We start from the raw sequence: 16,007 nt of genomic DNA, 5'->3' as shown, positions 1-16,007 counted from the left end.
ACCCAAATTTTTATTAGACATTTTTCTTGTTTTTGTAAATATTAGCTCTTCTCAAAATATCAGAATCTCTTTTCTTGATTCGCATTAGAAGACAGTTGTTGTTACAGCACCAATATCACAGTCCTTGTTTCTTCAAATGTTTTAATCTTAGAACCCATGTTTGTTAGACTTTTTATTCTTGTTGTTATGGATATTAGCTCTTCTCAAAATATTAGAACCTTCCTTCTTAATTCGCATTAGAAGATAGGTGTTGGTACAATACCAATTTTACAGATCTTGTTTCTTCAAAGGTATTAGTTTTAGAATCCATGTTTATTAGACACTTTTCTTGTTTTTGCAAATATTAGATCTTCTCAAAATATTAGAACCTCTTTTCTTAATTCGCATTAGAAGACAGTTGTTGTTACAGCATCAAATTCACAGTCCTTGTTTCTTCAAATATATTAATTTTAGTACCCATGTTTATTAGACATTTTCTTGTTTTTGTAAATTTAGCTCTTCTCAAAATATTAGAACCTCTTTTCCTAATTCGCATTAGAAGACAGTTGTTGTTACAGCATCAATTTCACAGTCCTTGTTTCTTCAAATATATTAATTTTAGTACCCATGTTTATTAGACATTTTTCTTGTTTTTGTAAATATTAGCTTTTCTCAAAATATTAGAACCTCTTTTCTTAATTCGCATTAGAAGACAGTTGTTGTTACAGCACCAATTTCACAGTCCTTGTTTCTTCAAATATATTAATTTTAGTACCCATGTTTATTAGACATTTTTCTTGATCTTGTAAATATTAGCTCTTCTCAAAATATTAGAACCTCTTTTCTTAATTCGCATTAGAAGACAGTTGTTGTTACAGCATCAATTTCACAGTCCTTGTTTCTTCAAATATATTAATTTTAGTACCCATGTTTATTAGACTTTTTTGTTGCTTTCATGAATGCTACTTCCTCCCAAAATATTATACCCTTCTTTAACACCTTGTATTTAATATTTATATATTTGAAGGATATTAGTTTAAAATTAACTTAAAACCTTCAAGTTCTTAAAAATGTTATTAATTAATGTACATAAAATTAACCGTAATATGAAAAGTTGATTATGAAATTATTACAATTTGAATAATTATATATTTTTTTGAAGTTGAATTATCTAATTCTCCAGCACGGCAAGAAAATTTAATGACATTTGTTCTGGTAGTAAACTAACAGTGATGATGTGATGGTGTTTGTTTGCAGTCCTGCTGGCAGTGGCCATCCCGAACCTGGAGCTGTTCATCTCGCTATTCGGCGCGTTATGCTTGGCTGCCCTGGGCATAGCGTTCCCGGCTATCATCGAGACGGCGACCTTCTGGTACAGCATCAACAGGAGTACCAGCTTTTACAGCATGCTGGCACGGAACACCTTCCTCGTCATCTTCAGTCTGTTTGGGCTCGTGGTGGGCACTTACACCAGCATGTCTGACATCATTCACACCTTCTTCACATAAACTATGATGAACATCGGCTTCTACAGATAGAGAAACAAAGTGTGAGTCCTTCGAGAGGTTCCTTGAACAACAGTGTCTACTGCTTGTGCCTTAGTGAAAGATCTCAGGTGTTCGACAGTGATGAGCGTTATAGTGAATTACATGTTAGCTTTCATTGCGTTAGTTGGATCAAATCACCATGAACCGTCCAGAACAATTCAGAGTTTCCATGTTCTTCAGGATCAGATACAGCAGACGAAGATGCCTTACTGTATTTATCAGTGTTCCTGAAAGTTTGAAAGTTCCGGTGTGATGGCTACAAATGTTATAAACGGAACAATCTTGAAGTGAGATTTATAGGGCTTGTGTGCAGCTGATTCAGTCTTTTTGTGTCAGATGAAAACTTAAAGCTTATATTTACTTCAGCTATATTCTTTCCAAGAAACGAAGAAAATGAAAAGCCATTCTGATAAGTAATTACTTGGAAAATATCTGGTCCAAAACTGTTTCATCAAAGAAATTGTAAGATGGTACGTCAAAGATCAAATCACCATGAACCGTCCAGAACACTTCAGAGCTTCCATGTTCGTTCCTTCTTCAGGATCAGATACAGTAGACGAAGATGCCTTACTGTATTTATCAGTGTTCCTGAAAGCCTGAGAGTTCCGGTATGATGGCTACAAATGTTATAAACGAAACAATGTTGAAGTGAGATTTATAGGACTTGTGTGCAGCTGATTCAGTCTTTTTGTGTCAGGTCAAAACTTAAAGCTTATATTTACTTCAGCTATATCCTTTCCAAGAAACGAAGAAAATGCAAAGCAATTCTGATAAGTAAAACTAGGAACTCGGAAAATATCTGGTCCAAAACTGTTCCATCAAAGAAATTGTAAGATGGTACGCCAAAGGTCAAACCAACATGAACCGTCCAGAACACTTCAGAGTTTCCATGTTCTTCAGGATCAGATACAGTAGACGAGGATGCCTTACTGTATTTATCAGTGTTCCTGAAAGTTTGAGAGTTCCGGTGTGATGGCTACAAATGTTATAAACGGAACAATCTTGAAGTGAGATTTATAGGACTTGTGTGCAGCTGATTCAGTCTTTTTGTGTCAGATCAAAACTTAAAGCTTATATTTACTTCAGCTATATCCTTTCCAAGAAACGAAGAAAATGCAAAGCAATTCTGATAAATAATACTGGGAACTCGGAAAATATCTGGTCCAAAACTGTTTCATCAAAGAAATTGTACGGTGATAGTCAAAGACCAAATCTCAACAATTTCGGTGACAATCTACCAGCTGGAGTGATGCATAAGGCAAATCAACTGAATCACATTCTATGTAAAAGTCTCCAAGTCCTTTGGGAAAAGTTATTTAATTGACAAGACCATGTTAAGACAGTTTTTGCAATGAACTTCAAAAGGGCTGTCTCTTCCTGAAGACAGAGGCAGTAAGGGGATAATAAAATCTGTGACAATTTCTTCCGCAATAAGATGTAAATAATCAGAACCTCTTCGTCAACTTAACCACCGTGATAATTTCAAATCCGAAGAAACGGTTTTTTTTTTCAACAAATTTGTATGTGCTGAGAGGATATGAATGTTTTAATAATTTTGGCTGCATAAACTTCTTAAATTCATCACCGAAATTACACGAGCGAAGCAGATCAACGTGTGTGCGGTGTAGAATCAAGCTTAGAATGGTTAAAGGTGTGATCTTCGTTTGTTTGATCCAAGTCTTCAAGTACTTGATGAAAATAAGTTTGGAAATTTGGTTTCGAAAAAGTATTATAATATTGTATTTTTCAAGTCCCGACTTCTAGAAAATATCAAGTAGTAACCGTGTGAACTCTGTGACACGTATAAAATAATTTGATGAAATATTAACTCGAAATTTCTTATCTCTTTTGCTCAAGGAAGGATAAAATATAGCTTGAATTCTAAGACAATCAACCAGATCACATATTTAGAATAAACTGAGCTACACGATAAAGATTCGTTTCCTCATAATCGTTCTATATATAAGCTAATTTACTTCATATCCATTTCATTTTATTACTTTTTTACAGTTTACATTGAGTTCATGATGTTTAAATAAAACTTATTGTGAGAAATATATTCCAGTTCGAAAGTTAACTGCGGTTTACTTAACTCAAAGGATTAGATGCTTTCTACGTTAATGATACCAAATTTATCACAAAGTTTGGTACTATTTTTATTCAGACAACTAATCGACATTAAAGAAACTCTTTTCAATTTATATTTTCTTCGAGTTCAATACTCCAGCTAGCTCACAAGACCTGACGTAAAATTTATTCTAAAATGTAGGAATACATAGAGTTCTAAAATAATTTCATTGGCAATGAAGAGTAAAAGTAAATCTGAACCGATAAAAATATGACGATAAAATTATTTAATATGACCGAGTTCAATAAAAATTATTCGAAATTAATTTAATTCTGACCTATTGAATTATGTTCAACGACCAGGATGTGAAAAATTAATGTGTTTTTAAACTTCAAACTGTTAGGACAAATATGGTAATATGAAACCAAATTTTCACTCTAATAGATTATTTTCATCAAATTTGAAATATATATATATATATATATATATATATATATATATATAGCGAAGTAACACAAGGATAGCAAGAAACGTGTAATCAATGGAGAAGAAAAATACTCTGACACGAGTATGTCTGCATCAACTTCTGGAACAAGAACTGTTTTAGTGATTTGTTTAAATCTTGTGTGTTAAAAGGACATAAACTGATCGTATTTGAAGTTCACGAGTTTGTTGATAAAATTTGAGACTCCGGTGAAAATATCAACCCTCAAAAGCAAGATGTGATGAAGTATGAAAAGAGACTAAGATAAGCCAATGGAACTAGGCGTATGTAATGAAGCCGATTTCATTAATGTGAGTATAAAAAGTACCTTTTCTTACCTAAAAGACAATATTTCACATTAATTGTCGAGATAATTCAGCCATCCCTATTTTTTATCTTAAAATAGAAATAACTATTTTTAAATAACATAACAAGGAAACCATCCATAACATCATATCAAAATTTCCCCATGTGATTGTATACGGATAACCGTTTTGAAACAATCCTGGTTGTCAGTATAATTATACGACATAAAAATAGATTTGAAATAGCTATACGAAAATGTTTCTTTCTATTAAATCTTCAACAGCCTGACTACTTGTCTTTCACGAAGACAAGCCAAATTCAACACAACTTATACCACAGTAGAGGCAAATGGTAAGTTAATGTAAATAGAACAATGTTTACGATAAACTGCCTAGTTCGTCTTTTGTTATAGATTTCAAAATGAAAAAAGATAAGATACATAATGTTAATCTTTGACGTACAGATTTATCTAATGAGAAATGAATCACCAAGGAGACCGTATCAAGAATGTATGATGTTTGCCTTAACAAAAGACTACACGAATGTAGGTTATACACTATTTTGGTAGTATTTTTGTGTCTTACAGATTACCTAGTAATTTTGAGAAGGGGCTTCTATCAGATGATTTTGGATGGTTCCCTTGTAAATATTAAAAGAAATTCTTAACAATTTTACTTTTTAAGATACATCATTTACGTTACAGTAAAATTTATTTCAAAATATATTATGAAAACGGACCGTTTAACTTCAGACTGTAGAGACAATTGCCATCATAAAAACAAGTGATATCATGAAGTGACATTTTTAAGATGAAGATAATAGTAAATCAAACATTTGAAGTGTTTCGTTCTCAAGCTTCAGCAATTTCTTAAACATATTATATAACAAAAGTAGTGACATTTCCTGGTCACGTGATCAGCTGGTTCAAGTCCTCTGTTAAAGATAAAATAGAACTAACACAAGTAAAATGAAACACGACTATCCTTCAAGTGTAAGTTACTTACAAAACTTTTCTTTCAGGTTAACTAAGGAATTATTATTTTTCTGATATTTAAAAAAAGTCCATTTCACAATATTCTTTACAGTTTAACAAAGTAAGAATACTTTTATTAATAAAATACAGTGAAACTTCCCAATAGCGGACACCGCTGGAGAAAAAATTAAATGTCCGTTATTGAGAAGTGTCCGCTATTTAGAAAATCGTTAGTATGTATACAGCACATTAAAATTTCTCATACATATTCAACACTCTTTTACAGTACAGTACAGTAGGCAGTGAGATTGTGAGATTGTTTCTAATATTCATCCAGAGAGAAATCGTACCAGTAACTATTTTGTAAATGAAATAAACATCAGTCACTGTACCACTTCACCTTACACAAAGAAATCTAGAATTTCATTCTCAGTGTATGATTTTAAAATAACATCCTTGTTTTTCAAAATTTCACTAACCTGAGTTTTTTCCACATTAAACTTTGTGGCCAGCTCACGAACACTTAATTTCTCCTTCTCACTATGCTTTACAATATCCACTTTCTTTTCTAGTGACAAACGTTTACGTTTTTGTGACATTTTTAATGTGACTGTACTTCCGAAAACTCAAACCAAGAAAGTATGGACTGCTCACGTACAGTATCACAACTAACAACTGTGCTGCTTACCTTCAATAAAGTACAAGAACGTTCAAATGCACGATAATGATTGTTGCAAAGAATTCCGTTAGAGTTCCGTTTAATTTACATCCGCCTTTTTCTTTTTTATCTTTCACGCTGTCCGTTATTTGGAAGTTTTAAGTGTTGTTGGGAGATACATTTCAGTGTCCGCGGCCGTTATTGAGAATGTCCGCTATTTGGAAGAATTTTATCATAAGGGCCAATGTTATTTTGCAGGGGAATTTTAAAATGTCCGCTATTGAGAGGAGTCCGCTATTGGGAAGTGTCCGTTAAGGGAAGTTTCACTGCACTAACAATCTAGAAGGTTTTCATAATGCAACACTAAGCCTAAGCTCTGCACTAAATCTTCTGTTACCTGAAATAGTACGTATGTGTTTGGACTGTTGCAATTAATTCCAGAAACGAAGTCGATTTCTTACTAAATAAAACGAAATAACTCAAAGCAGCAAAGGAAATTTTTCTTCCCTCTATCTTAAGGAGTTTCTCTGTGACTTGTCATTGAATACTTTCCATTCTCTATTGTTCCCAAGACCGGATTGTAACTCTGTTTATGAATGTTACTTGTTAGTTCATAATCCTCACAATAATGTGGACGGGGCGGACCGAAAAGTAAATATGATGATAAAACATACGTTTACAACTACTAAGAAATAAATTATATCACGTGGCTACAATATTATTTTGTAACCAACATCGACATTTGTGTCTTAAAAAGTAAATAGGCCCACCTATGAAGTTACTACCCATATTTAGAGATGGCTGGAAATCACAATATAATTATTAGAAAGTATAGTTATGTAATTTGAGTACAACTGATTTTGTTGTTTTTTTTCTCTTAAAATAGAGAAGGGATTGGATTTCAGACACGAAATCCTTTAAATTTAGCTTTAGTCACAGTCATCAGCGCAAACTGATTTTGTACATATTTGAAAGATTACTATTGTAATCTGAGTGAATGGTACGCTTTAAAAAGTGTGTGGACATGTTTTATGTTAAAACACCCTGTATAGATTCTAGCAGGCTTAGAATCAAGTAGTTTCTCCTCATTCTATTAAAAAAAAATCGACCTCGCATCTTATCCCATAATGACTAACCTTCATTAATCTAGTACAGTTGTACCTCAGCATCTCTACGAAAAGCGAGCAATGAAATTACTGTTAAGCCTGGAGTTATGCCGAGATTATTTGTAAAATTACGTTCCCTTAATCGATTTTATTGTAACTGGTTACTTTCTTTTTGTTTTTGTACCATAAATGTCAGTAAAAATACAGGGTGTCCCATAAGTCACGCAACATAGGAAAAATTGTGATTTAAAGCATATGTTCGAAGTGCTAACCATCTTTCTGTATATACATATTCAGACGAGTGGCCCATTCATTGAGGACACATCTTAAGATGTTAGGGATTGCTCTCTGCAAGCAGCTGTGATTCTCCTTTGCATATGACGAAGTGACGTTATTTCTTTTGCATACACAGCGGTCTTTAAATCACCCCACAAATAAAAATCAAGAGACGTGAGGTCAAGATCACCCGGGGGGGGGGCATTATTCGGTAAGTCCATGTTGACCAAGCCATCGTCCAGGGAACTGTTACCTATATTTCGTGACTTACGAGACACCCTGAAGTAATGGGCTATAATTAAATATTTCACGTCTAAAAGTATCATACTTTTATATTAATTATGGATAATCATGTTCCTGAGTGCTGTTACTTTTAGCATTAGTTTAAAAACTGTGTTTCGGAATACTACTTAAAAGGTATGAATTCCATGGATTTTAAATTCGTCAATTATGGTACAACTATATTAATTGCCGTAAAGTATTCAAAGTCAAAATATATTTCTTATCAAGACTTGAATAGAAATAAAAATAATCATGTAATAATATCTTACTTAATGTTCCTTTCACAGTACAGAGACTATTCAAAGAGCAATAATTTTGTAGGAGTGGCAGGGAAAGCTGAGGAAGATGCTCGAACAAGCACACTCGACACTAATCATGTCTTCACTTAATTTCAGAAGCTTTAAGGGGTCCGAAACTCATTTCCTTTTGATGGGAAGACGTCTGGATAGATAACGGGACAATATTAGCTTGTACTTCATGAAAAAACGTTACCATAGAAATGTAAGGACGGATTTATTTGTTAACTGACTATTAAAGTAATATCAAGTACTTAATAAAATGAAATAAAATGCCTATCAGTTTCATAATGTTACATATTCCTTTCCCAACAACAATAATTTTTAAGTTTAAACACGTATATTTTGAAAATGAAATTGCATTTCTAAATTCAGAGAGAAATCGATAGTTTTTCGAGAACTATTTCAAATTTTGAGGCATAGAAATAATTAAAAAAATACAAGTTAGGGCAGGAAGGTCGTTTTTGTCCCGTGGTCTTTACTATTTGTGTACTGAAGAAATCTATACATTAATAAACCTTATCAAATAAATCGATTATTAAAATGAACTATCGAATTATTAAACAACTTGGAAAAAATAAAATAATTCCATTTCATTTAAAAGCACAATGAAATAAAATTTAATGAAAACTAAGGAATGAATTATCTGTCACCATATTCCACTATCGAATAAGTCAAACTCGATAGACCACGTTGTGAGAACATCTGAGCATGCGCAGAAAACTTTGACTCGTCAATGTCCATTATTCTACTTTTAAACCTGTCATAACGGCAGTTCTTTTAGAAAATTTGAGGAATATATTTATGAATTAGGAACATATGCGATATATTTGAACTTCCTCTGTTACGTGGTATAATTTTTCACAGTAATATTACTATCCCAAAAATTATGGCTGATTTGAAATGTAAATAAAATGAAGCAGATATGGTCTTTCCTGAAGAAATTTGTGCAGGTCGTGTTCTTTAATTATATTTTTTAAATACAGAAAGCATAATTTATTTCATAAACACGATTGTGATAAGTTTCTGTGATGGAAAATGGGTAGTTTTTGTGATAGTTGCAATGCAAACTAGTTTCTCGGGAACAAAGTCAAGTATTGCAAATTGTTTGGGGAATTAGTACAAAATGTATCTTTTATGTTAAAAAAAAGTTCCTTACTAGGTCACGTGATAGCTTTAATGTTATATCAAAGACATTATTTTCTATTCCAATGTGACGACCATTAATAAAATATTTCATTAGGTTTAAATACTAATGCAAGAGAAATATATATGTACATAATTTTAACTTTTGGTGCTACATAAGAGTATGGTAGTTATTTACTGCTTGTAAAACAGTTTACTATACATAGGGGTTAACAGGGGAACAAATTACTTGTAAATACTGTTCTCTCTGTATATTTACAGTGACATTTAGTAAGAAAAAATGCTGTAGGACTAAAAATACAACGCAATACACTAACAACTATTTTATTTTCTTATTAGATTCAGCAGAATAAAATCAATTTAATAAATTTCTAAACGCTAGGCTAACTTAATTTATTTCTGAATTTTCTCTTTCGTAATGTACCAACAGTATTATTAATTAAATCCCTGTTATTTCTGCCACGGCCCCATGAAACTCGATGTTATATACAACAGAAATAAAAACAATTGACTGTAGAAGAAACAAAGGTATAAAATATTAAGTAAAACAAATGAAGTTACATTTTATAATTGTATTTAATGAATTCCACTGAACCTAAGTTGTTTGTGCATTTCCTTTAACTTTTTCTCATATAAATGTTTCTTGTAGAACATACAAGGAAGATAGAATTTACAAGTAATTGATTTGCCATGTTAAAACCCTGTGCATAGTAAATAATTTTATACACAGCTTACATTATATTATTTTCCGTATTTATCACTTATTATCAGTATAGTTATGGAAATAATGCTAAGTTACTTTAAACTAGTATCAAGGTAAATAAAATTCTTTATTCTAATAGGTAAAATTATAGTCTACTATTAATACAGATTGATAATGGTTATTAACTATACATTTATACAATTACGGTAGAATTACATTATATTTATTATGAAATTAATACATTTTTTTAAATTTGGGATAAATTATTAAAATACAGAGACTGAATATTGTTTGAATGTAAGAGATATATTAATATCCTTGAGATGAACTGTATTCCTAAAGCAGATACGCACAATTTTATATAACTTAGCAGTCATTACTTCAATTAACTTAATAAATCGAGATACACAAACTCAAAGATCTACTACCACTTTAAAAATTTGAAAAAATTCGCTCTCAGAAGTTGGCAATATGAAGAATTGAAGTTTCATAACAAAATTATGAAATATTTTGCATAGTACCAAATATAATTTTTTTAATAAAGAAATAAGCAATTCTTTTTTGGATCCAAAAGAAAATATAATTACACAGTCGAAATGTAGCTATAAAATGAAAGCCTCATTATGCTCCATAACCACAAATATATCAAATATATTTAGTAATGAAGTCGATTTTATGTACATTTTTTCATTTTCTATTAATATTTTAATAATGTATATTTGACTAGTTTCAGTTTCATTGTTAGTTATCTTCAGAACTAGTGAGGTCCTTGCTGGTTTCCGGTTTCTTGTGAAGTTGCTTTGGTGGAGGGTGGGTTTGTGTTCGGTAATACGGAGTCAAATAGGGTATGTGTTCTGAAACTTAAATTGTGTATCAGGAAACGTTGTGGATGTTTTATTGTGTGTCTGTATATTTCATACTGTTCTAGTGTATTTAATTTCTGATTTTCGGTTGAATATGTGTAGAACGCATCACGAACACCAACCACAACTACAGCAACAGAGAAACAGACATGGAAATCTTACATATTTAACCGAGAAACCAGAAATGTAATACATTAGAACAGTATATAATACTGTATACACACAGAAACACATTCACAAGATATCAGTATACAATTACATTTCAGAACACACATCCTAATGGACTCTGCACTAGCATCCACTATCAAAGAAACTTCGCAAGAAAACGGAAATAAGCAAGGACCTCACTAATTCCGAAGATGGCTAAAAGTGAAAGCGAAATTAGTGAATTTTCCAATTCAATTTTAATTTAACACAAATTAATTTATGTAACAAATCTGAATGATATTTTAATATGCAATTTTTATTCACTAAAATAAATTTAAATTAATATTTTGATATTTACAAAGATTTTTAATTTTGTAAAGTTCAGGAAAGTTTTTAATTAAATATTTCGAAGCCATATTGAAAGGTTTATAAGAAAGTTTGTTATAGTTAAGATTTGATCCTTAACATAATCTATACGGATTAAAACTTGCTTTTTAATTAATTATTTAGTGCTTGCATAAACATTTGAGGCATTTTTAAGCCGGATAACAATAGTGGCGCTATTATTCTGGCAAGATAACAGTGGCAGAAAAAATCGTGGCCCTTATTAAGGAACTTACAAAATTTTACACTGATAAAGGTAAATATTGTTATACAGGGCTTTCATTTCAAAACTTCCCAGGCTAAATAATTAATTATTTAAATTGAATTCAATTTAAACAAAAAGCACGTCAATTTAGATATTGTGGGGGAAGTCTAGTATTCAATTGTTTATACATCTCATTCATTTGTTTTAGCGTTTTTTGTTTTCTATCGTCGCCTGGTAACCTGGATTGTTGTTATTGTTGATTAGAGCTGAAGAGAATAAAGCTACAAAAACTTATTGAGCATTTCATGTAATAGTTGTGTTTGTGTATTAAATTATTTTAAAATGGTGTATACCCTGCAGGAGAGAACATAAATAATCCTTATTGATTAAATTGAGGAAATTACACAAAATAAGCTGTTTTCATCCTACAATCAAACTGATAATAACAAAAATACAGGTTGCCAGGCGACGATAGAAAACAAAAGATGCGAAAACAAATGAATGAGGAGTATAAACAATTGAATGCTCTATCATATGGTAGTATAAAAATATAAGGGTGTTATTTGAAATTTCAAAGTGGGGGTGGGTAGGGGTGGGGGTGAAATCTAAAATGCAATTAAACCTGGTTTCAAACTTCTCCCTCAATATCTAAATTGACGTGTTTTTTGTTTAAATAGAATTAAATTTAAATAAATAATTATTTAGACTGGAAAGTTTTGAAATGAAAGCCCTGTATACTGTAATATAGCATCAGATCTAATGATTGCTTAACTTGTTGAATACTTAATAAAGACGGGGAGAATCACTGTACAGTATCGTTTCAGGAATTATAGAAGAGAAATAAATTTCGCGATTTCTCCTTTTTGTATTATTATGGAGTGCATAGACAGTACTTCGAAACTGATATGGTGAAATCATTTACCTGTGACGTTGAACGTCTCTGTCCCAAGTATTACAAGTTTAATAAACCCGGAAATGAAAACATCAACCCTATCAACTGCGCAGGTCGCAAATATCTAATATTTTATATACTCTTCAGTGTTTGTTCCTTGTTTAATTTATTATTTACAGAGAAACTTTAAACATAGTTCTTGCAATGTCCACGCTGTAAATATATCTTACTGTTATTTGTCTTTTTGTATGTTTCTGTCTTTCATTGTAATGTGTTTGTCTATACTGATAATGTATTTTATTAAGTACGGTAAGGTTTACAAAAAGTTGTTGATATTGTATTTTATTTATCCCAGTTGTGTATGTACAAATTGTATATAACGTTTCTTATACTTGGTTAAAATAAAAGTTATATATACACATTGAACAGATACGTTATGGTGTTCCTATGATTTCTGTGTGTATTTAATTTTTTTTATCCTTTTCTACAACATTTAATTCCTAACATACCACACTATTTACAGCACAGAGGTAGATTAATTTCTATACATATTTGCATACATATCAAGCTTATCTTGGTAACTTACTTACTTACTGGTATTTAAAGAACCCGGAGGTTCATTGCCGCCCTCACATAAGCCCGCCATAGGTCCCTATCCTGAGCAAGATCAATCCAGTCTCTATCATCATATCCCACCTCCCTCAAATCCATTTTAATATTACCTTCCCATCTACGCCTCCCTAAAGGTCTTATTCCCTCCGGCCTCCCAACTAACACTCTATATGCATTTCTGGATTCGCCCATACGTGCTACATGTTCTGCCCATCTCAAAAGTCTGGATTTAATGTTCCTAATTATGTCAGGTGAAGAATACAATGCGTGCAGTTCTGTGTTGTGTAACTTTCTCCATTCTCCTGTAACTTCATCCCACTTAGCCCCAAATATTTTTCTAAGAACCTTATTCTCAAGCATCCTTAACCTATGTTCCTGTCTCAAAGTGAGAGTTCAAGTTTCACAACTATAAAGAACAACAGGTAATATAACTGTTTTATAAATTCTATCAGATTTTTTGACAGCAGACTGGATGATAAAAGCTTCCCAACCGAATAATAACAGGCATTTCCCATATTTATTCTGTGTTTAATTTCCTCCCGAGTATCATTTATATTTGTTACTGTTGCTCCCAGGTATTTGAATTTTTCCACCTCTTCGAAAGATAAATCTCTAATTTTTATAGTTCCATTTCGTACAATATTCTTGTCACGAGACATAATCATATACTTCGTCTTTTCGGGATTTACTTCCAAACCTCTCTCTTTACTTGCTTCAAGTAAAATTCCGGTGTTTTCCCTAATCGTTTGTGGATTTTCTCCTAACATATTCACGTCATCCGCATAGGCAAGCAGCTGATGTAACCCGTTCAATTCCAAACCCTCTCTGTTATCCTGGACATTCCTAATGTCATACTCTAGAGCAAAGTTAAAAAGTAAAGATGATAGTGCATCTCCCTGCTTTAGCCCACAGTGAATTGGAAACGCATCTGACAGAAACTGACCTATACGGACTCTGATGTAAGTTTCACTGAGACACATTTTAATTAATCGAACTAGTTTCTTGGGAATACCAAATTTAATAAGAATATCATATAAAACTTCTCTCTTAACCGGGTCATATACCTTTTTGAAATCTATGAATAACTGATGCACTGTACCCTTATACTCCCATTTTTTCTCCATAATCTGTCGAATACAAAATATCTGATCAATATTTGATCTATTACGCCTAAAACCACAATGGTTTTTTTTTATTTTAGTAGGTTATTTTACGACGCTGTATCAACATCTCAGGTTATTTAGCGTCTGAATGAGATGAAGGTGACAATGCCGGTGAAATGAGTCCGGGATCCAGCACCGAAAATTACCCAGCATTTGCTCGTATTGGGTTGAGGGGAAAACCCCAGAAAAAACCTCAACCAGGCAACTTGCCCCGATCGGGAATCGAACCCGGGCCACCTGGTTTCGCGGCCAGACGCGCTAACCGTTACTCCACATGTGTGGACACCACACTGGAGATCCCCAATAATTTCATCTACACCCATGTGGAGTTAATCTTCTCAAAATAATACTGGATAAAATTTTGTACGACGTCAACAAAAGTGATATTCCTCGAAAGTTACTACAGTTAGTATTGTCCCCCTTCTTAAAGATAGGTATGATTAAGGACTCCTTCTATTGCTCTGGTACAATTTCCTTTTCCCAAATAGCAAGTACAAGTTTATAAATTTCGTTAGGTAATGCGCTTCCACTTTCTTGTATTAATTCTGCTGGAATTTGATCGAAACCTTTTATAATTTTTCAGATTTTCTATCGCAATTTCGATTTCAGGAAGTGTGGGTTCGGGTATAAATGGCTCAGCAGTTTATATTTTATGTTGGTAACAGTGTTGATAATTTTAAATTATGAGGTAGGCAGTGCCTTTAAAAATTATGCATGGACGGAACTAAAGTTACACCCGATAAGCATATTCCTATCCACAATGTCGGACTATAACACGAAGATGGAGCGCTATGAAGCTACACCTGCACGACAGAATTGTCATTCTCCGAGTTTATCGAATGTGTTATTACAATAACGTTCAGATATGTGAACAGATGGTCAGTGAGTGATTCCAACGTGATGGCACCTCGAAATTCCCATATGTGTATGTAAGGGGAATGTGATTGCAGGGAGGATGTACGCCAATACGTTCGTTAGGGCATCGGTGACTCGGTCTGCGACGCAGTGATGTTATATGTATCTCAATCTAAGGATTTCAACAAGAGATTCTGAAGTGTAATACTCGTACATGATCAATAACAAAATAGTGCAGTTTCTCAAAACTACGTTGAACAAGAAGTAAGAATTCAACAAACGTAAGTAACACTTCCTTTATTATTTTCTCACCGATCCCTACGCATACATCCCTCCATTTTCCTCACACAAGCCCCTCCAACGACCCAATCAAAATTCGAAGCCCGCGAAAGAAGAATTCTCCGCCAAATCTTCCACCTGCACAGACGTACCAGAAACAACACAGTTTACACTACGTCAAAAACGAAGCCACTCTTCACACACCTAAACAACATAAACAGGAAATACACACATTCGGCAGTAAATTTTATTTTATTGGATTATTTTACGACGCTGTATCAACATCTAGGTTATTTAGCGTCTGAATGAAATGAAGGTGATAATGGCGGTGAAATGAGTCCGGGGTCCAGCACCGAAAGTTACCCAGCATTTGCTCGTATTGGGTTGAGGGAAAACCCCGGAAAAAATCTTATCCAGGTAACTTGCCCCCACCAGGATTCGAACCCGGGCCACCTGGTTTCGCGGCCAGACGCGCTGACCGTTACTCCACAGGTGTGGACTACGGCAGTAAATCGCGTATATACACAACACATCTTCGCAAATCCACCGAACACAAACAACAGAACAACACTAGAGAAACTTCTCTACAACTACCACCAGCCCCAACCACCAAACTAAAACACACAAACAAAACCGCAAACACGTGTTGGAAATTTGAGAGGACACACGACAGCAACAGAGAGGCAGATCAATAAAATAACTCTACCCCTTGAAAGTCTCCATAACCATTCAGACGCTTCTGCTACTGGAAGGGGAAAATTTAAAATCTCAAAAAAAAAAAAT

General features: G+C 33.1%; 1 protein-coding gene across 3 annotated transcripts in view; it reads left to right on the top strand.

Annotated features, from left to right (window-relative positions):
• LOC138713142 (proton-coupled amino acid transporter-like protein CG1139) overlaps positions 1 to 12,747 on the top strand; it is a 210,296-nt gene extending 197,549 nt beyond the window's left edge. For all 3 annotated transcript variants that reach the window (XM_069844957.1, XM_069844959.1, XM_069844958.1), the window contains exon 11: positions 1,237 to 12,747. In XM_069844957.1, coding sequence (XP_069701058.1) covers positions 1,237 to 1,487 — 251 coding nt within the window. In that variant the 3' untranslated portion in view covers positions 1,488 to 12,747. The remainder of the gene's footprint in view (positions 1 to 1,236) is intronic.
• Positions 12,748 to 16,007: the final 3,260 nt, after the last annotated feature.

Source organism: Periplaneta americana, chromosome 14 (assembly GCF_040183065.1).
Source record: "Periplaneta americana isolate PAMFEO1 chromosome 14, P.americana_PAMFEO1_priV1, whole genome shotgun sequence".
Taxonomy (NCBI): Eukaryota; Metazoa; Arthropoda; class Insecta; order Blattodea; family Blattidae; genus Periplaneta; species Periplaneta americana.
The sequence above is the reverse complement of the archived record's forward strand: the minus strand, read 5'-3'. Positions and strand labels throughout refer to the sequence as shown.